This window comes from Apodemus sylvaticus, chromosome 14 (genome assembly GCF_947179515.1).
Source record: "Apodemus sylvaticus chromosome 14, mApoSyl1.1, whole genome shotgun sequence".
Classification (NCBI taxonomy): domain Eukaryota; kingdom Metazoa; phylum Chordata; class Mammalia; order Rodentia; family Muridae; genus Apodemus; species Apodemus sylvaticus.
This window is the reverse complement of record NC_067485.1, coordinates 90,477,319-90,502,078: the sequence shown is the minus strand read 5'-3', so window position 1 is coordinate 90,502,078 and position 24,760 is coordinate 90,477,319. Positions and strand designations below refer to the sequence as shown.

The window sequence follows — 24,760 nt, the reverse complement described above, 5'->3', positions numbered from 1 at the left end:
GGGCAATGAGGAACCGAGTTCCTCCACACCCAGGGCTAGTTGTTGGCAATAAGGAGAGGGTGCTAAATCTGCTAGGCTCACAGCACTGTTCAGTTCTGACCCAAAGGAGGCATACCCAGGAGGGCCCAGGCCCCAGCTACACGCGCCACATTTACTGTTTAAGTGCATTTTTATCACTGTTGAGATGGGGTATCTATCTCAGAGTGATCCCGAATTCCTTAAGTTCTCCAGTACGACATTGAATTTGTGATCCTCCTGCCTCCACCTCGCAAGGGTTGTTATTCCAGGGGTGCACCCCGACCGATTTGTGTAGAGCTGGGTGGAAATCAATCTGGGGGCTTACAGCACGTGAGGTGAGCCAGACACCCACTCCCGCAACCAGCCCGTGGCCTGCGTGGGTGACAGGAAGAGCCCAACAGCCCAGCCCGCTGCATTCGGACGCCCCGCCCCTGCAGTCGTTCGCGCGGAAACGGCCGCGGGCTGACCCCGCCCTCAGCCTGCAGTCGCTCCGGGATCCCGGACGGCGTCCTGCAGGGGACACAGGTCGGAGCTCCGCGCTTGCCACCACCGGGCTCGGGTGAGTCCTGACGACTTCGGGCTCGGGGCATTGGGATACCACTGTTCCCGGACAGGGATCCGAAGGGTGGTTCGCGTGTGGGCGCGGCATCCCGTGTCTCCTTCGTGACACCTGCACGAGGCGCCGGACACCGGGAGCTCGTGGTTTGAGGCTTGTACTCGGACGGTAGTGTCGCGACAACGCTGCCCGCCGCGGTGAGGACTCTCCGCCTGGCGGCTCACCTGTCGCGGTGTCCATGCCCAGCCGGGGAAAGGGCGAGCATCACTCGCCCAAGAGCGAAGGCCCGGGGCAGTTGATTGACAGCTCCGTGACACTCCGTGATTCCAGACACGCACTTTAGGATGCTGAGTCATTCGATTCCACCGTGGAACAGGGAAACGCAATTACTCTGGGTTTGGGGGTCGTCCTAAGATCTAAGCCTTGGTTTGTTGTGGCTGTGAGGGTGAGACGTGCTTGGAGACTTCGGACACTAGTTATTTAAAGCCAGCCTAGGCCATCTTGATCTCTCTCTCTGGGAAAGATATCAATTATGGATGTGGTGATGGCAACTCTTGTCTCCTTTTTCCTCTAGTTCGTGCTTCCTGAATTGCACAGAACAGAATGAAAGGTTCAGAGGATCTGAATAAAATGAGTGAGAGACAGATACTAGGTGGGGGTCTTTAGGAGTGTAAGGAAGAGAGATGCAATTTTCTTTTCTCCAGTAAAAAAGTAGGAGCTTTGGTGAGTGCCTCTTGGCTAGCCTGACAGGAACTGTAGGAGGTTAACCGCAGGAAACTCTAGTTTCGGTTTCTGGCTCGGTTAGGTTGGAGTCCCTGGACAGAGCGCGCACTGTGGAGGGAGCATTCTTATCTTTAAAACCGGGCTGATGCAGAACATTGCCTCTAGTATTTAGAGGAGTAACTGTGCCGCCCCCACCCCACCCTCAACTTATTTAACTTGGCTGGTTAAGAAGAGCAATGTTTTCTATTAATAATAGCTAACACATACTGAGCTGTTTTATACTATTTGAACTAGTTTAATCCTCGGGACAATCCTATGACGTGATTCCTACTTGTTCTACAAATAGGAAAAGTTAAATGAACATTGTGATGGTTTCATAACACTGCTTGAGTGATATTTGTGTCTTGTTTTTGTGTTAGGGACTGAACCCAGGACCTTGAGTTTGTTAGATAAGTACTGTACCACTGAGCCACACCTCCAAACCCTTTACCTGCCCCTCCCCCTTTGGTGTTTTGAGCCCAGGGATTCAGACATACTAAACTCAGTGTAAATGACCACTGATTTCCTAGCTTGTATTTTGTTTGTATTTACTACTTTTGATTTGTTTGGCTTTGCAGTACTGGCACGTGGCCTCATCACACTAGGCAAGCTCTCTACTCAACTGTGCCCTTAGCCCTTAAAAACTGTCTTGAGATAGGATGCCTTAGTCTCTACTGCTGTGAAGAGACACCATGACTGTAGCAACACTTATAAAAGAAAACATTTAATTAGAGCTTGCTTATAGTTTCAGAGGTTTGAGTCCGTTGTCTCCATGACTGGGACGCGGGTGGGATGCAGGCGGACACAGTGCTGGAGGAACAGTTGAAAGTTCTACATCTGGATTCACAGGCGGGGAAGGGACAGACACTGGGCAGGGCTTGGGCCACGCCTCTTCATCCTTTGGAATAGTTCCACTCTTGTGACTAAGCAATCAAACACCGGAGCCTAGGGGGCATTCTTATGTGAACCGCCACACAGGATCTCACTAAATCACCTAGGCTAGGGTACAGTTTTTGGTCTTCCTGTCTCAGGCTCACAAATGGTTTCAATTACAGGTATGTGCCACCACACTTACAATTTTAGTTTCTTGGTTTTTGTTTTTTTTAATTTTTTGGTTTTTTGAGACAGGGTTTCTCTGTGTAGCCAAACTGAGAAATCTGCCTGGCTCAGCCTCCCAAGTGCTGGGATTAAAGGCGTGTGCCACCACTGCCCAGCTCAATTTTAGTATTTTTAACAGTAAACTCCATGTAATTTCTTCCTTATGTATTTTTAAAATAATTCCTCCACTGATCATTTAAAATTATTTAATCTATAAATATGTTATTAAGAATATATGGTAGGAGCTGGGTGGTGATGGCACACATCTGTAATCCCAGCACTTGGGAAGGAGAGGCAGGTGGATTTCTGAGTTTGAGACCAGCCTGGTCTACAGAGTGAGTTCCAGGACAGCCAGGGCTAAAAAAAAAAAAAAAAAAAAAAAAAAAAGAGAACGAAAGCATCTATGGTAGGACTTTGGTTATACTAACACTGTTATTTGGTAACCGTCAGCAAAATAATATAATTTACATAGAAAAGTTTGAGGTAAAGAAAAATTGTGCATGGTTGTTTTTCTATTTTGCTTTTACACAGGACAAGTTTTTACTTTAAGTAATCCTTAAATGAAGAGTGGGTAAAGCCTATATACAGAAGAGAGACTCCAATCAACAATATCAATAAGTTGGAAAAGAAAAATGTTGTCCTTAAACAACCTACAAAATATCATCTATAACCCGGTAACAGATTTTTACCTTTTTTTATTATTATTTATTTACTTATTTATTTTTTGCCTGTAGTAGGATTGACCGCAAATACACTCAAGTTCTAATAATCCACTGGGGCCAGGCGTGACCACAATCAGTTAGCACACAGGGCATTCCTGCAGGGAGACTGATACTGTGTGGGTGCTGGCTCAGACCTTAAAAACATAACTTTTAAAGGAAATTGCATTTCTTATTCTACATAGTTTTTTCCTTCTTTTGAAACAATTTTAATTATTTGTTTTTATGTACATTGGTGTTTTGACTTCATGTGTGTCTTGTGAGAGCATTAGGCCCAGGGGAACTGGAGTTACAGACAGTTGTGAGCTGCCGTGTGGGTTCTTGGAGTTGAACCATTTCCCGACTTCCCAGAGTTTTCCCTTGTTGTTTTTTATTACATTTTTATTTGCTGTGGGGTGTGTGTGTGTGTGTGTGTGCATTAACCTTGATGCCACAACACACACATGAAGGGAAGGTCTGGGGACAACTCTTGGGAAGTTGTATTCTACCATTTGGGTCTGAAAGTTGAACTCAGGTGATCAGTTTTGGCAGGAGGCACCTTTACCGGCGGAGCTATCATACTGGCTTCCTTCTTTCCTTCGCCTGTCCGTCTGTCCATCTATTGTATAGAGGGTAGAACCTATGGCTTCATGAGTTGGGCAGCACTAGGCCACATTGTCTACCTACCCGTTCACTGTCCATTCATTTGTTAGGTTTTTCTGCTTGCTTGTTTTAAGATGTGGCATTGCTGTGGTATCCAGTCTGACCTCAAACTTGAAATCCACCTGCCTCAAGCCCCAGTACTGGGATTATAGACCAGTACATTCCACCACACCTGGCTTTTTGTGGTGTTTTTGAAATGAGAACTGTACACAAGAAGTTAATGTATCAGACTTCCCTCTGTTTTCCCAACACTGCTTAGAAGTTCAGCAGGGCAAATGCCACGAGCCAGTGTCAAGAGGCCTGGGCAGAGCTGTCCAGCCCCGGCTGCAGCGAAGTCTGACTAACTGCTTGACAATGCAGGCAGCATCCCGGTCTTCTGGAAACCTGTGGCGATCGTGCTTTGGTTTTCTGTGCTGGCTAGCCTCTCTAGGTGTGCCGGCTTTCCTTTTGCCACCACACTGTTAATAGAGACCAGACAGGGCCACTGGTTTTTGGTGACCCCCTAGGAGACTCTTGGGCAGTAGACCTGGTAAAAGTCACTGAACTGGTTTTGTGTGTTGAGAACATAGCTGCAATTTCCCTCCATAACTTTCAGTACCACAGTGAAAGAAAGGTTTAACAACCATGTTAAGCAAACTGAATTTTGGGAAGAAATAGTCTTATGTGGCAGTGGGTTTAAGAAAGGTTTACAAAATCTGACATCAGTTAATAAAATCAGTGATTTTATGCATGTTGTAGCAAAAAACAGCTCAAGGTTGTGGACTGGAGAAAACAAGACTTAGGCTTATGTGTTATGTGTGTGCATGTGGTGTGTGTGTGTGTGTGTGTGTCCATGCATGTATGTGTATGAGAAAGTGCGTGCATGTGTGTATGTATGTGGTGAGTGTGTGTGTTTGTGAGTATATGTGTGTGTGATTTTTTTTTTCTGTACTTGGTGGAAGACAGGAACTGCTTCCTGTTCATTTGACCTCATGAAGGTTTTAATCCACACGGGTGCAAGCTCTGTCCATGTTAACGCTTCTTGGAACAGATAAAGTGCACATTGTAACTGGTGGTGTCTTTTTTTTTTTTTTCTACTTGGTATATTTCTTTCATTTGTTTCGCTGAAGGAATTTGAAAAATTAAAAGCCAGAGTTTCTTTTCATTCAAATTGAGTCATTCTGTGCCGGAGACGCTGTCCAGTGGCGTCACTGAACTGGTTTTGTGTGTTGAGAACATAGCTGCAATTTCCCTCCATAACTTTCAGTACCACAGTGAAAGAAAGGTTTAACAACCATGTTAAGCAAACTGAATTTTGGGAAGAAATAGTCTTATGTGGCAGTGGGTTTAAGAAAGGTTTACAAAATCTGACATCAGTTAATAAAATCAGTGATTTTATGCATGTTGTAGCAAAAAACAGCTCAAGGTTGTGGACTGGAGAAAACAAGACTTAGGCTTATGTGTTATGTGTGTGCATGTGGTGTGTGTGTGTGTCCATGCATGTATGTGTATGAGAAAGTGCATGCATGTGTGTATGTATGTGGTGAGTGTGTGTGTTTGTGAGTATATGTGTGTGTGATTTTTTTTTTCTGTACTTGGTGGAAGACAGGAACTGCTTCCTGTTCATTTGACCTCATGAAGGTTTTAATCCACACGGGTGCAAGCTCTGTCCATGTTAACGCTTCTTGGAACAGATAAAGTGCACATTGTAACTGGTGGTGTCTTTTTTTTTTTTTTCTACTTGGTATATTTCTTTCATTTGTTTCGCTGAAGGAATTTGAAAAATTAAAAGCCAGAGTTTCTTTTCATTCAAATTGAGTCATTCTGTGCCGGAGACGCTGTCCAGTGGCGTCTGTGCGCACTCCCTTAATTTCTTCCCATTGATTTTGGAGTTGCTGTTTTTGTAGGAACTCTTGCTTTCCTGTTCTTTTGTTGAGATAAGCGTGGGTGCCTCACTTTTGTAGCCCAGGTTAGCCTCCGACTTACATTAGTCTTTTTGCCTCAGCTTCCCAGGTGCAGCTAGAGCTTCCACACCCAACTTGTGGGAACTTACACCTCTCTCGGTATCCAGCAGGCCAAGAAGTTAGCAGACTTGAGTCTGCCTCATTTGTTATTCTCATTAATCACCACTCATCAACGTGAGCCCCAGGTGGAGCTGAGGAATGGCTCCCTGAGGCCCCACCTGAGCGTCAGCGGCCCAGGGCTGTACTCCTGGCTGTTAGCTTACTGCAGCCAAAGGGCAGAGAGCAGCTCTGCCAGAGTCCAGAGGAATCCAGCACGTGTTCAGGGCCTTTTAGATCCTCCACCGTGACACTAACGTGGAGTTGTCTGCTGGAGAAACTCTGAAGACTCCGTGGTTTTATCTGTGGCTGGTCACATAGGTGCTGTCTGCCTCACATCCAGCAGCACTCCAGACACCTAGACGAGAAGCTCCAGGTGTTGTCCTGTTGCTTAGCGTGATAAGTGCCTTCTTGGAAACCCCATGTAGGCCTCGTCAGGAGCCAGCCTCTGGGGCGGCTCTGCCTCCCGTCTGCTTCATCCGCTTCAGTATCTTTCTCATCATCTCCAGTTGACTTTTTAAGTCTGAGTTGTGACCTGGGCATGGTGGCTGCCTCTAATCTTTATTTAGGAGGCAGAGAGGCCCGAGAGTCAGAAGTTCAAGGTCATATCTTATCAGTGTCCATTGATTACTGAGTCTGGTCATAATCACCTTGTCACTCACTCACTCACTCACTTATGAAAATACATTTGTAACATGTCTTTCCCTTAGACAATCCCCTATGTTGGCACCATCACTGAGCAGTTGAAGCCTGGCTCCCTGATTGTAATCCGTGGGCATGTTCCTAAAGACTCAGAAAGGTAAGATTACTGTGGAAGGTGGAAGGCCAGCTGTCACTCCGAGACTGGAGACAGAGCATTTTGATGCTCTGGGGCATCGTTGCTTCACTAACAGCCCTGCTGAGGTGTGTGGAGGAGAAGGAAGAGGGCGGAGATTCCTGGAATGTGTGGTTTGGCCTTGTTTTGAGATAGGGTCTTTATCTACATAGCCCTGGCTGTTCTGGAACTCACTCTGTAGGCAGGTTGGTCTCCAACTCACAGAGATCTATCTGCCTCTGCTTCCCAAGTACTGGGATTAGAGGCATCACCACCATGCCCAGTTGGTTACTGGAATTTTTTTTATATCATTGCTGTAAGTCTGATTTGAAAATAAACAGATACACTGATGGACAAGGAGGTTGTCGAGTAACAGGCTGTGCCAGTACAGTCTCAGCACTGTCCCAGTGTCTCTCGAGACAGTCTCTTGGTGGCATTGCTGAGTGTCTGCTTTGGGTATAATAAACTCAGGGTGTTACTTTTCTTGTTCCTGAGAAAAGCAACATAAGAAGAAAGATTTTCCATTCAGCTCATGATGTGAGGGTCCAGTCCATCCCCGAGGGGAATGTCTGGCCGTAACAGCAACTCTGCAGTGGTGTTCAGGGCCTTCAGTCAGCTGACCACATTGTGTCTGTAGACAGGAAGTGGGGAGAGAAATGGCTGGGGCTCAGCTCACTCACTCTTTTGCATTCTGTCAGGGACTCTAGCCTTTGGGTGCTGCAGTCTACATTCAGGGTGGGTCTTCCCTCCTCAGTCAAACCTCGATGAAAATGCTCTCATAGACACACCCTAATAGGGGTATCTCCTAGGTGACCCCCAATTCTGTCAAGTTGACAAGGAAGAGTATGACATGTCAGATCATGGCAGTCAGAGCTGGATCCAGTTCTGAGTGGCTGACATGGTTGGTTAGAGTGACGTGTGGTAATTATCTTATAGAGACCGCTTGAGTGTACCCCTGGGAGCAGGCCTCATGATCAGCACCTTCACCAAAAATGAAGCCCCACTTTGATGCTTTGAAAGGCTGGTGGTGCATGCGTAGCAGGGGTGACGTGTGGAGCAGGAGAGGGTTAGAGCAGGAACAGCTTGCTTGGAATAGATTCCCAGGCCAGGAGTTTGTTTCCCTGGCATCTGCCCTCTATTCGTCAGCAGATTTGGACAAACACAGACAAGGCCAGCATCCAAGACAGACAGGAGAGGGAAGTTCTTGTTCTGCGTCGTTTAACTCAGTTCATGCTGTGGAGCTCTGTTACTGAGGAAGTTGGAAAGGAAGATGGGCAGGCTGTCCTGTAGGCCCTGTGGCTGAAGGAAGGGGTGCTGGGGGCGGGTTGGGGGGCTGTGCTTTGCCCATGGCTCACCGTCACAGGCTCACGTGGTTCTGCTCTGCCCTTGCCCAGATTCCAGGTAGACTTTCAGCAGGGCAACAGCCTGAAGCCCAGAGCAGATGTGGCCTTCCATTTTAACCCTCGCTTCAAGAGGTCCAACTGCATTGTTTGCAACACGCTGATAAACGAGAAGTGGGGCTGGGAGGAGATCACCTACAACATGCCCTTCAGAAAAGAAAAGTCCTTTGAGATCGTGATCATGGTGCTAAAGAACAAATTCCAGGTAGATGCTGAGAGAAGGGGAGGGAGTGTATGCGCGTGCATGGGGACATCTCTGAATCTACTGAAGGCATCAGATACGTCACTGTCCAGATGGAAACACAGATCCAGAACAGATGAACATTCTTAGGTCTTACTTCTTCTAGGAGGGCTAAATTCTGGATCACACAGCATCATGTCACAGTTAGAGGAGTGGATTATAAAAGCCACGTGGGCCTGGAGTGTAGGAAAGTCTGCGTGAGCAGTTTGTTGATGGACAGGGGCATGCCCAGCCCTACAGTGAGATACTGCCGTCGGGCCCTGGGGGCCTTGTGAACACAGTGACTTCTTGGGGCTGCAGTTTGGCTCCAGAGACCCCTAAGAGTGCCAATCCTCAAACCCACCGAGGGCTTGTAAAGCAGAGGTCCCGCAGTTTCAGGAGCGCGTGCACATTTTGGTCTAGGTCCTGGTGGACACTGGATCCCACCCCCCTCAAGCTGTTTGCTGTTGTGTGTCCTCAGTCTTGGTCAGCCTAGCTGTACCCACTGCTGCTGCCCTGGATTTGTTGTATGTGGGATTTTTAAAGCTCACTGAGAGGTCCGACTGTGGGCCCTACTGTGGGCTGCTTACATCTCCCTCCTGGATTCTGACACAGACCTGGCATTGGGGGGTGATGTGCAAGGACCCACAGATAGCACCCTATCATCTCATACAACCTTAGCCCACTGAGTGAGGGTGTTCCCACCCAGAGAAAGGGATCTCACATAAGTCAGAACTCACTCTGTAGACCAGGTCGTCCTAGAACTCGGGAATCTGCCTGCCTCTGCCCCCAGATCCTGGGATCAAGCACTAGCACTGCTTGGCTGCTGCATGCTTTCATGTGGAGAGCTCAGTGCCTTCGTGCCCCCACATAGGGGTGGTGTCTGTCAGAGTGTAGCCCTGAAAAGGGTTGGGACTGAAGGTGGGCAGAGCAAGCCTGCATCTTAGGCTTGCAGACCTCACGGATGGCTCTTGGGGTCCTGAGCATGGTTGTCCTGGGCTTGCTTACACAGATAGATACATGTGGAACACGCGTGCTTCCAAATGTATCTGACTGGAGATGACCCAGGCACTTTTCAGGTCAGAAAAGTTCAGAATTTCTGCTACTGTGGTAGCAGCTTTCAGCCACCATGTGAGCAGAGACCCAGGAGAGAAATAAACCTGAGGGGACATCTCATTCATCCGTCCATTTATTCACTCATTCACTTGTGTTTGTGGTGCTGGAGATGAACCCCAGGGCTTCACACTGTAGGCCAGTGCTCTACCACAGCTCCACTGCCACCCCCTGGAGACACGGTGTCTGTCACCTTGCTCTGAGGGCACGGCCTGCTGTCTCTGCAGGTGGCTGTGAATGGAGAGCACGCCCTGCTGTACGCCCACAGGGTCAGCCCAGAGAAGATCGACACACTGGGCATCTACGGCAAAGTGAACATTCACTCCATCGGCTTCAGATTCAGCTCGGCAAGTGCCCTTCTGCTCGTTCCTGGGGGTCTTTGGGGACAGTGTTTCCACACTCGGTCAGACCAAATGGTAGAAATTTTAATTTACATCTTCCATTTAGGTAAAAAGTAATATAAATATTTGAGGCTAGTTGGGCTCTGCTCTTGTTGGTGGTGGGACCTTAAATCTAGAGTGAGCCTACCAGATGGTTAATGTATCTCCTGTCCATTGAGTGAAGAAATGTTTCTGACAGACAGTTTTCTATGTATTTGAATTTAAGTTTCTTGGACATTGCTAGCTTGTCTCCAAGGATGTGAACAGTTTAATTCTCAACAGCTATGCCCAGCAACCATGGGTTTTTGTTTTTGTTTGTTTGTTTTGTTTTTTTGTTTTTTTGGGGTTTTTTTATTTGTTTTTTTTCAAGACAGGGTTTCTCTGTATAGCCCTGACTGTCCTGGAACTCACTCTGTAGACCAGGCTGGCCTTGAACTCAGAAATCCGCCTGCCTCTGCCTCCCAGAGTGCTGGGATTACCGGCGTGCGCCACCACCGCCCTATCCATGTTTTTATTAACATTAGATCTTGCTCTCCCAAACTCTTGCCAGTTTGGGGACCCCTAGTGCTAAGTTGCATTTTTAAAATCAGTTATCAATAAATAGTCTTCCATGCTCAGTATCACTGGTAATTTTTTATTATGTTCAATATTTTAAAAAGATATTCTGATGGGTGTTTAATCTATGCTCTTTTGCAGGATTTACAGAGTATGGAAACATCTACTCTGGGACTGACACAGATAAACAGAGAAAATGTAAATATTCTATGTGCCAGCAGTCTCAAATGTTCTTAGTTACAATCAGTGGAAGGAAGGTTCTTTTTCTTTAATTATGGAGTTTGCTGTATGTGTTCATATGTATCCAGGTGCATGTGTGTATGCATGTCAATGGAGGCCACAAGTCAACTAACTCTGAAGTCTTAATTGTTTTACATCTTTTAAAAAGTTATTTTGCAGGTAAATGTCTTCAGTATGTGAATGCATTTATACATGTGCGCTGGTGCCTGTGGTGAAAGTCAGGACATCACTGGCTGTCTTCTTTTATCACTCTCCACTTTTTCAGGCAGTCTCTTAGTTGAACCCAGAGCTTGTCAGTTCAGTTAGTCTACGTAGCTGGCTTGCTCTAGAGAGCCTGTCATGTGCTAGGATTGTGATCCAGCGTCCAAGCCTGCCAGCATTTATGTGGGTGTTGAGCATTTGAGGCCTTTTGGTTGCCCTGCAAGAGCCTTAGCCTCTGAGCCATCTCTCTCGTTCTTTCACCGTCTTTTTTGAGACAAGGTCTCTCACTGAGCCGGGGACTCCCTGTTGGCTAGGCTGGCCAGTCCGCTAGCTACTGGGCTCATCATTTCTCTGTCTCTCCTGTGCTGGAGTTGCATTTATGAAGCTCCCATGCCTGGATTTTACATGGGTATGTAGCAGGAACCCCACCAACTGAATTGTCTCCCCAGCTTCCCAAATTAAATTTTCATGTGAGGTCAGGATAGAAGCAGTCAGCTAAGAGCCAAAAGGCTTACATACAGCTTTATGGTGCTGGGCATTGTGTTTTTGTTGACATGTGGCATATTAGTCTAAATGACTGCGCCTGAGCTGTATGTAAAAAGCACTCTGCCTCCCTGGTGTGTTGAGAGGTACTAGCAGGAAGCATCTGTAAAAACTGAACATCAGGAGCCCTTCAGATAAATTCTCTGCTCCTGGAAGTAACAAGAACAGTTTTATAACTGACTTCTGTTCTTAAGAAGCAAGGCCTGTTTGCACATCTGTGCCTGCAGACAAGTCAACATGCCAGTGTTTGGAGAGTTCTCTGGGAGGCCAGGCAAGACGTGCTGGGAGCTCACATGTAAACCTTTGTGACTGCTGATGTGTGGATGATAAAGGTTCACATGAGGATGCTGGACCGGGTTGCTCTTTGTGAGCTCCAAGGTGCCTGTCATGCAGCTGCCTGTGTCGCACCGGGGCAGATAGGGCCCTGACACACGAAGCCACAGCAGATGGCAAACCTGTCAGCTGCCCAGCAGGTCGTGGTCACTTATCTTTTTCTTCCACCAGATACAGAAGTCTGGCAAGCTCCAGTTGGTGAGTACTTCTGCTTGGTTATTACATATGAAGTATTTTGTAAATGACCTAGAGCACAAGCGGCTGAACCTTGAGGTCAGCTGCATTCTTTCCACACTTGATTGTAGGACTGTTTCTTGTAATGTGGCGGTAGAGGAGACATTTCTTCTTTTTGTTTTGTTTTGTTTTGTTTTTGTTTTTTCGAGACAGGGTCTCTCTGTGTAGCCCTGGCTGTCCTGGAACTCACTCTGTAGACCAGGCTGGCCTCGAACTCAGAAATCTGTCTGCCTCTGCCTCCCAAGTGCTGGGATTAAAGGTGTGTGCGACCACCGCCCAGCGAGGAGACATTTCTAAAGTCATGTTCTATGATTTATTTTGTGTGCCTAGCACTTTAAAGGACCCTATGCTCTTTAGTGTTGGTTGCCTCTGAAACTTCTGAGAACAGGAGAGAGATATAAAAAGCCAGTAGAGGCTGAGAGGAGGAGGGTTCAGGAGACAGCAGAGTAGGGTCAAAGAGGAGAAGACAAGACAGGGACAGCTGAGACAGGGAGCTGATAGTGAAGATGGTGTTAAAACACTGGAGAACTCTTGAAGAACCCACACAAAATAGCAAAAACACTTATGAACCACTCCATTTGGCACCCCCATGGGGCTAGGCAGAAGCGGGGTTGATTTTAAGTCCTGCAGAGCAAAGGCAAGAGTGCAGCTTCAGGCTCCAGAGAGCTGTTTGCTCCTGTCGACCAGGAAACAACAAACAAGCAGAAAAACCTCAGCTAAGTGTGGCAGATATGATGCATGCTGCTGCGGGCAGTGCTGCGCTAGCCGAGGCCATAGATGGACATCTTACTCTGTTCCTAAAAACTCGATGTTATAAAGTAACTGTTGGAGCTTGTGGTCCTTTGCCCCCAGAGACAGCAGGAATGGTCTCTGGAAGGAGCAGTGTGACGTCCCCAGGAAGGGTTGTGCATCCAGGAGTAATAGATGAAGAGTTCAAAGGTGAAATGAAAAGAATGGCTTATGTAAAAAAAAAAAAAAAGATGCAATCCTGATATCAAAGGCAAAGCTTTTTCCTGTTTCCTGATATCAAAGGCAAAGCTGCTCTAGTAGAAAGATCAGAGGATTTGGAAATACAGGAAAATATGTGTTCTAGAAAACAGTCATTAATGATCAGAGGCCAGAATTAAAGTTGCAAGTGACTGGCACTGAAGCAGAAGGGTTGGAGGGTCCAGGAGCTGATGTAACTATTGATTTCACAAAAATCTTGGACTTCAGGATGACCACTTCACAAGGTTTATGCTCAGGTTGTAGGAATTGGAAAGTTATCTCAGATAAAACAAAGTGTGCAATAGCTTAAATGTGTGGGCTCAGAAGGCCAGACAGGAAGGTCAAACAGCCTCGTGTGGCTGACACAGTCATAAATGTATGGGGATGAGTTTATTACAGCAGTGGGCAACTCAAATTAGTATTGAGAGAATACTACCAGAGACAATCCTTAAAATAAACAGGGATGAAGTGGCAGATACTTCTGGGGGTGGGGGGAAGTATTGAAAAATGCCATCCAGAACAACCACAGATTATGCAGGTTGTCCAAACACAGGACACACAGGGATTGAGTTTCTAAATTTCAGAGTACTTCCGAAGTTATACCAACGGCCCTACCCTTAAAATGGCTTACTGACAAGCTGAGCTGAGCCAGAGAAGATATTGTGAAGAGACAGTTGGGAGAAGAACCCAGGAAGAACACACATAAAGTAGCAAACAAATAGTTACAAAATCATATCCAGAACTGTCTACACCAAGAGCATAGATGTTACTGTCACTCACACCAAAATCCTACCTCCAGCTATTTGTCTAGGGTTTGAAGAGCCAACAGTTTAACTCTGTGCGGAAACTAAGTTTTGGGATGGAGAGATGGCTTAGTGGTTAAGAGCACCCACTGGTCTTACAGAGGTCTCGAGTTCAGTCAATTCCCAGCAACCACATAGTGGCTCACAACATCTGTAATGCGATCCGATGCCCTCTTCTGGTGTGTCTGAAGACAGTGACAGTGTACTCATATACATGAAATAAATAGTCTAAAAAATAAGTAAGTAAAATAAAAAAGAAATTAAGTTTTAATTAGCTACTACACGTAACCTCCGTGCACAGCTGAAGCCCAAGGCAGCCCCATGCACTGTATTCTCAGAGGTGTCCTCAGGCGTGTCTGTGCCACCTGTGTGGGCTGCTGGTCCCGTTAGACAGAAGGACCTTAGGTAAATCAGTGTGTGTGTGTGTGTGTGTATGTGTGTGCATGTGTGTGTGTATGTGTGTGTATGCGTGTGCATGTGTGTGTGTATGCGTGTGCATGTGTGTGTATGTGTGTATATGTGTGTATGTGTGTGTGTGTGTGTGTGTGTCTGTGTGTGTGTCTCCCACAAAGCCCTTTCTGAAGATGCCTCATTCTGACTGTGGCCCCTTTTCAGAGCCTGCCATTTGAAGCAAGATTGAATGCCTCCATGGGCCCTGGACGAACCGTTGTCATTAAAGGAGAAGTGAATACAAATGCCAAAAGGTCAGTCTGCTGCTGCACCGGTGCCTTGTGCACTTGGGCTATGTTGGTGGAGCTGCTGAGCTGCTGGCTCTGAAGTTTAGAGGGCCAAGGGTCTGTACATCTAAGCAGTCCCTGACAAGGTGCAGCCCCACTGCCAGGGGCCTACCAGGCTCTGTTTCACCTGGTGAGGAGCTCTGACAAGTTCCCTCTCTGACTGGTACTGGTTCCTTCTGCAATGAGATTCCTGGCAAACCCCCATTTCTTGGAGGCCACTGTTTCAACAGTGATAGATGAGTTGCATTCATCTGTCTTTATAACATCTTCATTTCTGCCAGGCCAGTTATACCAGGTCAGGTCTCCCTTCTATGATACAGAAGATTGTGCTTTATGAATCTTTTCTGGTTGGGCATGGTAGTGCATGTCTAATCTCAGCATGCAGGAGGCAGAGAGAGGTAAATCTCTGTGAGGTCAGCCAGGAATACACAGTGAGACTGTCTCAAAAAAAAAAAAAAAAAAAAAAAGGAAGGAAGAAAGAAAAGGAAAAGGAAAGTAAAGAAAAAAAGAAAGAAGAGATTTCAGGAGTGAGGCAGGGGAGGTGGGTCAGTAGGTAAAGTCTGGATTAACAATACCTGTTTGAAAGTGTAGTGGCGTATACCTATAACCCCAGCCCTGGGAGGCAGAGACAAGAGGATCCCAGGGGAGATCCTGTTAAAAAATAAGGTAGAGGGGCTAGAGACATGGCTCAGTGATCTAAATATGTACTGCTTTAGTAGAGGTCACTTTCCAGCACCAATGCCAAGCAGCTCACAACCCCCAGTGACTCCTGCTCTGGGGATCTGATTCCCTCTTCTGACTTCCACATAGCCGTGCACCTATGCATGCTTAAAATAGTAAAATGAATCTTTTAAAAATGAGTAAGTTAGAAAGTAGTATTGGAAGATACCTAGTATCTCTCTCTCTCTCTCTCTCTCTCTCTCTCTCTCTCTCTCTCTCTCTCTCTCTCTCTCTCTCTCTCTCTCGAGTAAGTTAGAAAGTAGTATTGGAAGATACCTAGTATCTCTCTCTCTCTCTCTCTCTCTCTCTCTCTCTCTCACACACACACACACACACACACACACACACACACACGCGCGCGCGCGCGTGTGCATGCACACAGGCACACCCCTTTTTCAAAGATGCCCATATTCTTGGAAGCTTTTCCTTGATAGCAGGCTTTCAAGAAGGGGACTGATTGGAAGATGGAGAAGACGCTGAGTCATGTGCAGCCTGAAGTACTCATGGGGTTCAGCTGTTCTGAACCCCAGTTGCTGTTCAGCTGGACCTTAGCTTTAGTGCTGATCCTAGTCTCACGTTGCACATGTGTCAGTGGCATGTAGAGCTGGAAGTCCCTTCTCCCTGTTCCCATGTGCATGGATACGGACTGAAGTTAGAAGTGTACTTTAAGTCTGAGCTTGCTTTTCTTTCTCTCAAAGCTTTAACGTTGACCTAGTGGCAGGAAAATCAAGGGATATCGCTCTGCACTTGAACCCACGCCTGAATGTGAAAGCATTTGTAAGAAATTCCTTTCTTCAGGATGCCTGGGGAGAAGAGGAGAGAAATATTACCTGCTTCCCATTTAGTTCTGGGATGTACTTTGAGGTAAGATGATGGTTTGTTTTGCTTTGAAATGGAACAGGAAAATGAATCCTGAGAACACAGCGGAATAACTTTTATTTAAATAAAATCCAGTCCTCTATGTAGGGAATATATGTTGTTGTTCACTGGCCATGGAAGTTGTCATCTGAACATGGGCCATTGGTGCAAACAGGAGGACCAGAATACTTGACATTTGTCAGTGACAACAGCTATGTAGCCCCAAGGGATTTTGGCAGGAATCTTGTCACAGTATGGGAACCACAGATATACTTTTATTGGTATATGTTTATGTGTGTGTGCACACAAGCACCCAGATGCAGTTGCGCACACTCATGCACATGTCAAGGCCAGAGGTTGATGTTAGGTGCCTTCCTATAACTCTCCCCATTTTTTGAGACATATTTCTTGCGGAACCTGGAGCTCACCAATTGGTTAGGCTGGCCAGCAAGCCCTGGGAGCCACCTGTCCCTGCACCCCAGCACTGGGAATAAAGGTACATGCTGCTGCACACAGAGGTTTACCTCACTCAGGTCCTATGCACGCACTGTATCTGCCGACTCATGTCCCCAGCCCCACATATGTACTTCTAATTGGATCTGTTAAGAACCCTGAAATTGCTGCTTACACTTCCCACACCCTCAACACTTCCAGAGGGCAGTCTTTCCAAGGGCTGCCCCTGTTGGCAGATAGTCAGGGATTAGCACACCGGACCTGTGAATCAGAAGGTGTACAGTTTCCAGTCCCCAGGGAGTATTGTTAACATGTGGCTCTTCCCAAAGCCTCTGAGGTGCTTCCTAACTGCAGAGTGGTGTCTCCTTCCTAACTGGAGAGAGAGTGGCATCCGTTAACTTAGGTTACGCTTTCCCTTTTTTGGTATTTTTTGTTGTTTTTTGTTTTTTGAGACAGTATAGTCCTCTCTGTGTAGCCCTGGCTGTCTTGGAACTGACACTGTAGACCAGGCTGGCCTCGAACTCAGAGATCTGCCTGCCTCTGCCTCCTGGATGCTGTGATTAAAGACACGCACCACTACTGGCCAGCAACATTTTAAACTCATGTGCTCTAAACCAGTGATTCCCAACCTTCCGAATGTTGTGACCCTTTGATACAGTTCCTCATGTTGTGGTGACCCCCAACCATAAAACTATTTTTGTTGCTATTTCATAACTCATTTTGCTACTGTTGTGAACCATAATGTAATTATGGTCTTGGGTGACACCTGCAAAAGGGTTCACGGGTCACAACCACAGGCTGAGAGCCGCTGCTCTAAACTCCTGGAGTTCTCAGGGAGTCAGCAAATTGGTGGTTGAAGCATCAACAGTCAAGGTGATCAGAAGGTGGCAATTTGATGTGACATTATTTCCAAGTTCCAGGGTAAGGAGGCTCCTGGTGCTTGGAAGGTCGAATGATAGGGATTACACATGGAAGGGTCTTTGAAGGTGTAGGTGCTGGTTGTGACTTCAGAAAGCTGAGCAAGAGCTGGAAGGTCAAGTTTAGGGCAGTTTGAACCAGTCACTGGAAGTGGGAGGTATGGCTCAGAGTTGGTTGTTGGCAAAGGACAGTATGTACGGGATAACCCAGGGTGCACAGGATGGAGACTGAGGACTTCCTTCCTTTGTAAGGAAGCTGGTCCTTGATGCTGACAGGAACCCAGCAGTATAACTGGGTCTCAATCTATGATGCTGAAATAAAAAGATAATAACAAATAATGCTGAAAACAAGAAAAGCGAAAATTAAAACATTTACCTCCATTTTGACTAGTATGTTAGATGATATTGGATTTGGTTTTTTCAAGACAGGGTTTCTCTGTGTAGTCCTGGCTATCCTGGAACTCACTCTGTAGACCAGTCTGGCCTCGAACTTAGAAATCCCCCTGCCTCTGCCTCCCAGAGTGCTGGGATTACAGGCGTGTCCCGCCACCACCGCCGGCTAGATAATGCTATTAAGAGTAGATGAAGCAGGGGCTGGAGAGATGGCTCAGTGCTTAAGAGTGTATACTGCTCTTGCAGAGGCCCTGAAATCAGTTTCCAGTCAGCACCCACACTGAGCAGTTCACAATTACCTGTAATTCCAGCTTTAGATCTGATACCTGCATCATGTCCACATACCACACATACACATAATTAAAACTAACATAAATCCTCTAAAAAAAGTTACATGGAGCCCATTCCAGACATATTTTTTCCTGTGGGCTTAGAGCTGACAGGCTTTCTCAGCCTAGGAGACAGGGAGGAGACAGGTCAGTACACTTCACCTGCATCCTCCCTCCTCCGTACTTGGGCCCGCCTCCCTCGTGAGTGCTTGTGCTGCAACAGCTCATGCTGTCTCCCAAGGTAACGCTCTTTGGGTCAAACTTGTGACTTGTCAGTATGTTTTCCTGAGGTTCTTGCAGATCCTTCCACTCGGTCACTGTTTTCAAGTAAACAAGATCTTGCACTTAAAATGTCCTTACCCTGATTGTCTATGTGCGTGTTAATGTGTGTGCACAGGCCTGCTCTACCATTCCTCGCCTTTTTCTTTGAGACAAGAACTCACGGAACCTGGAGCTGAGCTGGTAGGCAGCAGGCCCAGTGCTGCTCTCTGTACCCCAATCTACCGCAGCAGGCGCTTGGGCGCCCAGCAAGTGCTCTTGTCCACTAACCCTCTCCAGCCCCACTCTTTCAGAACCCAGCATCTCCCAGGCAAGCACACTGAATCCTCAATCACTCTGGCTGTTCTGAAGTCACTAGGGAGGGTCTCTGCTATTGGCCATTTGTCTAGGCTGACTACAGGTCACTGCCTTGCTTTTGGTTTAGATGAAGCATTTATTTTGCTACAACAGAGGGAACTTTCTAGTATGCAGCTGCTTCCTTTCCTGCTGAGTCATACAACAGGAGACTGTATGCTTTGAGACTTATTAAATATTCTTCATCGAAAATCCCTTTCAGCTAGTTGAACTTGGGATTTTCTCCCATTCTTGGGAAGATATCAAGTAATACTTACTTCCCCAATTCCCTGTATAGCATACTTTGATTCTGATCAATTATATTACATGTTCAAGCCCCCCTTATTCCGTAAAGATTAGACCCATAGTGTGCGTCTTTGCAGATTCAAGTTTGTTGTTCATCTAATCTCTGGGAATGGGGCAGGTCCAAGGCCACGCTGTGCTGTCTTCTGATGCTTCACTGAGGCAAGGAACACAGTGCAGGCCCATCCAACTGGCTTTCTTAGTGAGTGGACATTTGGCACAATCAACAGCCCTACTTACATAGGTACAGTGTAGAGCAAAGTGCAGGGTTAGGTGTTCAGGCAATGTTCCTGGATCCTAGCTTTGAATGTTAGCTTTACTTTTAGGAGAGTGCTCTGGAGGATAGACAATAGTGATAATTTCCCAACATGCCAATTACTGCACAAAGCCTAGAACTTGGCCCTAAAAGGGTTTTGGAAACAGGAAGAAGCGGATATGTTCTGAGCAAGGGCAGAGTTAGTAACAGGGTTCTTCACCGACGTCATCAGCCAACTATAACAGCAGTTTACTTGGGAATGGCTCCTTGTCAGGTTCCCAGCTTTCAGAGAATGAGGCCAGAAGTGCTGCCTTACAGATAAGGGGGCGGTGGAGATAGAGCCAAGGGAGTGGGCACAGGGGAGAGCAAGCAGAGCCTACAGAGGAGCCGGGAGGAACCAAAAGGTCCGAATTATGTAGAGAATTTCCTCTGGGGGAAGGGCATGCCAGCCATGCCTTGTAACAGATAGGGACTGAGGGATGCTGGGAGAACCTGGAGACCAGGGTTAGAAACATAACGGGATTGCCAATAACTGTTCTCTTTACCAAGTGTTTCAAGCTACTGGAACCTTATCAGTTGATGTGGTTAAGACCTCAGGATCAGACTTCTAGCATCAAGGCATGATATTCAGGGTTCAAGACCCAGCTTCTCCGGAAGGGGAAGGAAGTGGAACAGCAACCAGCAGCTTTCTGTTAATCCCCAAATATGACGAGAGACACATCCCAGTCTTCTGAGAACCAGGAGCAGACGGGGATAGGGGACCAGTAAGGGAAGGACCTGAAGTGGGTTGAAGCGGAAGATGCCACTGTGATATATTGGGGACTTGGGTCTTCTTTAAAATCACCCAGAAGGCTGGGGAAACATGTCCGAGCTCAAATAGTTTTCCTTTTGACTCTCTGTTAGTATAGAAGAAACTTAAGTTCTAAAATGAAAGGCAGCTACTGATGGTGCATCTCTTTTCTTTTCAGATGATAATTTACTGTGACGTCAGAGAATTCAAGGTTGCAGTAAATGGTGTGCACAGCCTGGAGTACAAACACAGATTTAAAGACCTAAGCAGTATTGACACACTATCAGTTGATGGTGATATCCGTTTGCTGGATGTAAGGAGCTGGTAGCTACCATGACTGCCAAAACCCCCGAAATACAAAATGGCATATCTGATACTGGCCATGTCAAACGCATCTGGCTTTCACCACATTGTTTCTATCGTTAAATTGAGCTACTACATCAAGTCCTTCTGGTGTTGTCAGGCCTGTCCATGCAGTGTGGCGACCTCTACATTCAGAGAAACAGATCGGGGCAGTCATAGCTCACTGCCAGCAAGGCTCTGCACACTGGGCCCCTCTTAAAGACTATAGTCAACAAATAGTTAAGTGCCTAATATACTATATATACTAGTTAATAGTGATATTCTCTCAGCTGGCCAGACACAACAGTGCCCAGAACTTGTGTGGTCCTTGTTTTCTAGCACTTCCATGTCACATAACCAGTTTCTTCTCCTAATAAGGGTCTTCCTGCTGGCACTGCATTAACCCCATTAGCAGCCTTTGCAGTTACGGTCAGAAAAATATACTAATGGGTGGAAAACACTACTTCCCCAGCAACATTCTATCACATCTGTAATTGAAGACTGCATAGCCTTGATTTAGCTCTCACTGCTTTTAACTTTATAAAATGAATGATGCTGAACACAGAAAAACTGAGGCCAAAACCCTGAATGTCAAAACAAGTGTTCTGCTCCAAGCAAACACTGGCTGGTTGATTGGCGTGTGTGTGTGTGTGTGTGTGTGTGTGTGTGTGTGTGTGGTGCGCCTGTGGCAAAGTGAGGTAGAAGTTGCATAAACAGTTCATAAAGCCCTCTTGGATATACAGTGAATATATAAAACAAACCCTATCAAAGCAAACCCCATCCAGGAGGGTAATGTGAAAGGGTGAACTGGCGTGGAGAGCAGCCCCCGTGCCTGCCTTTTGGTCTAAAGATGTCGGTCTACATCAGCAGCAGCGAGGTCAGGCACTGCTCTGTCTGCTAAGTCAGCTTCTGTACTCCTGTAACTTAACTTCAAGGATTTGATTGGAGCCCTAGGTAGTGTTTCTCCACAGGTCCAAAGGTTTGGGTGTGGGGAGATCATTGTATGATATTAAGCCATAGGATAAAATTCTACCAGGGTTTAGGAGTATTCAGTCAATTTGCCCAGATATATATGTAATCCTACACAGGAAATAATGCCATCAGCAATCTTACTTTTTAGGAAGTGGTCAAGGCAACAACTGCTAGTCCTTCATTTTCATGCAAATGTTTACTCTTAAAAACTCATATGGTGTGGTGGGTGGAACTGGGTAATTTGTAGGGAGACCAGGAGGCTGTAGAATCCCCCAGAGTTACTTCTTCATAAAGAATGCATATTACTGAGATGTCAGGGTCTGAAAGGCACTCAGGAAATAATAAAAGTCCATTCATACAAAAGCTTATTTTTCATTTCTATTTTTATACAAAACTATTAAAACTGATTTTGAATAGATTCAGTCTTTGTTCTTAGATTCTGGTCTTTTTTTAAAGCTGCTGGAATTTAGTAGACATTTCGTTGTATATTCCTAAATTCTATTTCTAAACTGCAAAATGCCTTTTTGCTTGTCCTAATTCTGCATTAAAGTTTTATATTAAATTAGAATGAATTCTCTCTGGAATAGTTCTTCCAGGTTGTAGATCCTGAGGGCAAACTGGTTTAATTCTGTCGGACCTCTCATTTTCAGCCTCACCTAACAGTTCTACATAGAGAACTTCAAAACCAGCAGTAGTGTCGCTCTTCTCCCTGTGCGCTGTCGGTCTCCACACACAGAGGAGATGAACAATGGAGACACCCACGGCCCTGAGTCCCAGTGCACTGAGGAGCTGCTCCAACTGTCACTCTAGCCCGAGTGGCTGAGTGCTGCTGCGTGGTGCCATTCATTTCCTTGAGAGCACTGCTGTGGGCTAGAGTGCCTGTAACACACACACCACGGATAAACCTGAGGTGCTGCGGGGAGCAGTGACAGCTGCTGCTTCAGGGTGCCTCGGGCCTCAGGCACTGAAATTAAACACGCCCATCTCGTCTGGAACACGACTCAGGATAAAGACAAACACTAGTTTGTATAAAAATAACATGGGTTTACTTCTTAGCTACTCTATACAAAAGGCAAGAGAGGATTCTGCAGTATCCCAGGGATACAGGCAAGGGTTTGTAAAAACATTAAATATCGGCAGATGCGAAAGTGCCAAAAGTAACATGGCACCAACACCCCATGAGAACATGAACGTAAGTGTGACCTCTTCCCAGAGCACAGGTGCGGGTGGCACGCTCTGCTTCAGAAGTAGCTCTGCAGCGGCTCACCCAGCACGGCCTCCAGCTGCTGGATGGTCTTCTGGCACTGATGCTCCACTTCTTCACACTCATCTAACAATGCAAAGCAGAGTTACACGTGGGCCTGCCAGCTGTCCTGCCTACGACCACTGTTCTGTCTGTACAGGAAGCATCTAGCAGGCTGTGACCTCAAGTGCTCCCCAATTGTCCCCCACTCCTCACAGGCATGTTCAGCAAGCCACAAGAAGGACACACATTCAAATGCAAGCTCCAAGGGACCCTGTGCCCAGGAGCTCTCTAAGACACCAGATGTCAGGCATGAAAGGGTGTGCTTATGTCCAGGTGCAGTCCTCCTTCCTCACCATCCCCAATTAATATGAAGGGCATTACGCAGTACAATGTAAAGGCGTGCCAAATAAGAGACTTCCTGTTTAAGCCAGCCCCACCTGCCACTCAGTGCCATTATCAAAGTTTTGAAACTTTCTTCTTTTTTTTTTTTGGATTTGGTTTTTTCAAAACAGGATTTCTCTCTGTAGCCCTGGCTGTCCTGGAACTCACTCTGTGGACCAGGCTGGCCTCGAACTCAGAAATCCGCCTGCCTCTGCCTCCCAAGTGCTGGGATTACAGGTGTGTGCCACCACCGCCCAGCATTTTGAAACTTTCTAAGGCTCTTGTTTCTTAGCTTCTTTTAAAATACTGAGTAAGATTATGTCAGCACCTGACTCTGAGCATAAGCAAGTATACCCCATCATTCCAGTGAGCAAATGCCCTTAATGGCACAGACAATGACTCCTGTAAATATTTGCAGTTATTTCATAAACAACACTGTGGCCTATATGAGCAGTATATCATCTCAGGGACTGTGAGGGGACAGCTTCCTGATGTGCCCAGCCTTCTAGAACTGGGCACGAGGAAAAAAGACTCAATGTTCAACCCTGTGTCAGACAGCCTGTGGCCACAGGATTTTGTATCAGTGTTAGCTCCAGACTTACCTTCCATTAGTTCTGCTAGGAAAGGAATGGACTCTGGTAGAAGAACAATGTAATTCTCTCTCAGCTTCTCAGCCAGTGCCAAGACAGTGAGCAAGGCTGCAAACCGCACCTGGAAGGAATAATGGAGTGAGCCCGGCCGTCCGGCCGTCCCTCACGCTGTTCACTGCTGGGCCTGACCTGAATGGAGACGGCTCTTTTTTACACTGCTTTTATACCCTCACTGGTCACAATGTCCACCACAAAAATTATGTAGCCATTTGAGAGCTATCCACATAACAGTTCTTTATACTATGTTCTAGCTCTTTAAGATGTGAAAAAAACAAACCACAAACCACCACCAACAACAACAACAAAAACACAGAAAAGCCAGTAAGATGGCTCAGTGGGTGAAGGCACTGCCACCGATGGGGGAAGAGATCTGACCCTTGCAAGTTGTCCTCTGCCCCACACACATACACCACAGCAAGCTTATGCCCCACCCTAATACACAAATGTAACCCACAACATCGCCACATGCAGACTTCGGGCCTGGCTGGAGGTGGCTGCTGGGTAGCCTGGACTGTACCAGCCTGGTGCGGAGGCCTCTGGCATCCCTGCGTGGCCAAGGCTCCCCACTAGGCTTGTTTCCTTTCAGCACTGAACAAAAGCTCAGGTGTCTCCCTCCACACACCTTGCCTGTCATAAGCAATGCAAGTAGCTATGAGCAATTAATAGCAGGCCACTGACACAAATTAGTCTCCTTCCTAATTTGGAATAATTTTCATAATTTAATCAAGATTTTCTTAACAATAATCAAAATAAAATACTAAAATAAATTTGTTTCTGCAACTATATGATAGCTTTACTGTTTTTAATTCCTAGAAATGTAATCAACTGAATGAATCCTACTAAAAATCTACTTTGGCCTGTTTACCAGTGAGGCCCTTTCTTTTTTTTTCAAGATTTATTTTATGTATATGAGTATATCAGTGCTCTCTTCAGACACACCAGAAGAGGGCATCAGACCCCATTACAGATAGTTGTGTGCCACCATGTGGTTGCCGGGAAATGAATTCAGGACCTCTGGAAGAGGTCTCTTAACGGCTGAGCCATATCTCCAGCCCCCCAGTGGGGCTCTTATTTGATAGTTTGATAGTGGTGATTTATTAATAAAACTGCTAGAAAATTCCAGGTAAGGAATGTTAACTTCACT

The 24,760-nt window shown here is 46.4% G+C and overlaps 2 protein-coding genes across 8 annotated transcripts in view; one reads left to right on the top strand and one right to left on the bottom strand.

The window, feature by feature from the left end:
- The first annotated feature begins 477 nt into the window (after window positions 1-477).
- On the top strand, window positions 478-20,419 carry Lgals8 (galectin 8). Of its 6 annotated transcripts, none has more exons than XM_052157362.1 (10): window positions 478-577; window positions 2,966-3,108; window positions 6,545-6,633; window positions 8,043-8,253; window positions 9,609-9,728; window positions 10,458-10,514; window positions 11,805-11,831; window positions 14,273-14,361; window positions 15,813-15,978; window positions 20,204-20,419. In XM_052157362.1, the coding sequence occupies exons 2-10, from the start codon at window positions 3,067-3,069 to the stop codon at window positions 20,351-20,353; spliced, it is 951 nt and encodes a 316-aa protein (XP_052013322.1). In that variant the 5' UTR covers window positions 478-577; window positions 2,966-3,066; the 3' UTR covers window positions 20,354-20,419. The 6 variants fall into 6 exon arrangements, with proteins under 6 accessions (XP_052013322.1, XP_052013327.1, XP_052013326.1 ...); XM_052157365.1 differs by lacking the exon at window positions 478-577 and adding an exon at window positions 606-771; XM_052157364.1 differs by lacking the exon at window positions 478-577 and adding an exon at window positions 2,275-2,391.
- Window positions 20,420-22,362: 1,943 nt separating this feature from the next.
- The window catches only part of Heatr1 (HEAT repeat containing 1), a 41,726-nt gene continuing 39,328 nt past the window's right edge, over window positions 22,363-24,760 (bottom strand). For both annotated transcript variants that reach the window (XM_052157361.1, XM_052157360.1), the window contains exons 44-45: window positions 23,569-23,677; window positions 22,363-22,669 (exon numbers count right to left, since the gene is read on the bottom strand). In XM_052157361.1, the coding sequence (XP_052013321.1) occupies window positions 22,581-22,669; window positions 23,569-23,677 (198 nt within the window). In that variant the 3' untranslated portion in view covers window positions 22,363-22,580. The remainder of the gene's footprint in view (window positions 22,670-23,568; window positions 23,678-24,760) is intronic.

What these genes read in the sequence shown, in the direction of transcription:
- Lgals8 (XM_052157362.1), top strand. Translation starts at nt 3,067, where the DNA reads ATGTTGTCCTTAAACAACCTACAAAATATCATCTATAACCCG. An exon ending in CACAGATAAACAGAGAAAAT is followed by an intron (nt 10,515 to 11,804) that starts GTAAATATTCTA and finishes TTCTTCCACCAG; the next exon opens with ATACAGAAGTCTGGCAAGCT. An exon ending in AGTCTGGCAAGCTCCAGTTG is followed by an intron (nt 11,832 to 14,272) that starts GTGAGTACTTCT and finishes GCCCCTTTTCAG; the next exon opens with AGCCTGCCATTTGAAGCAAG.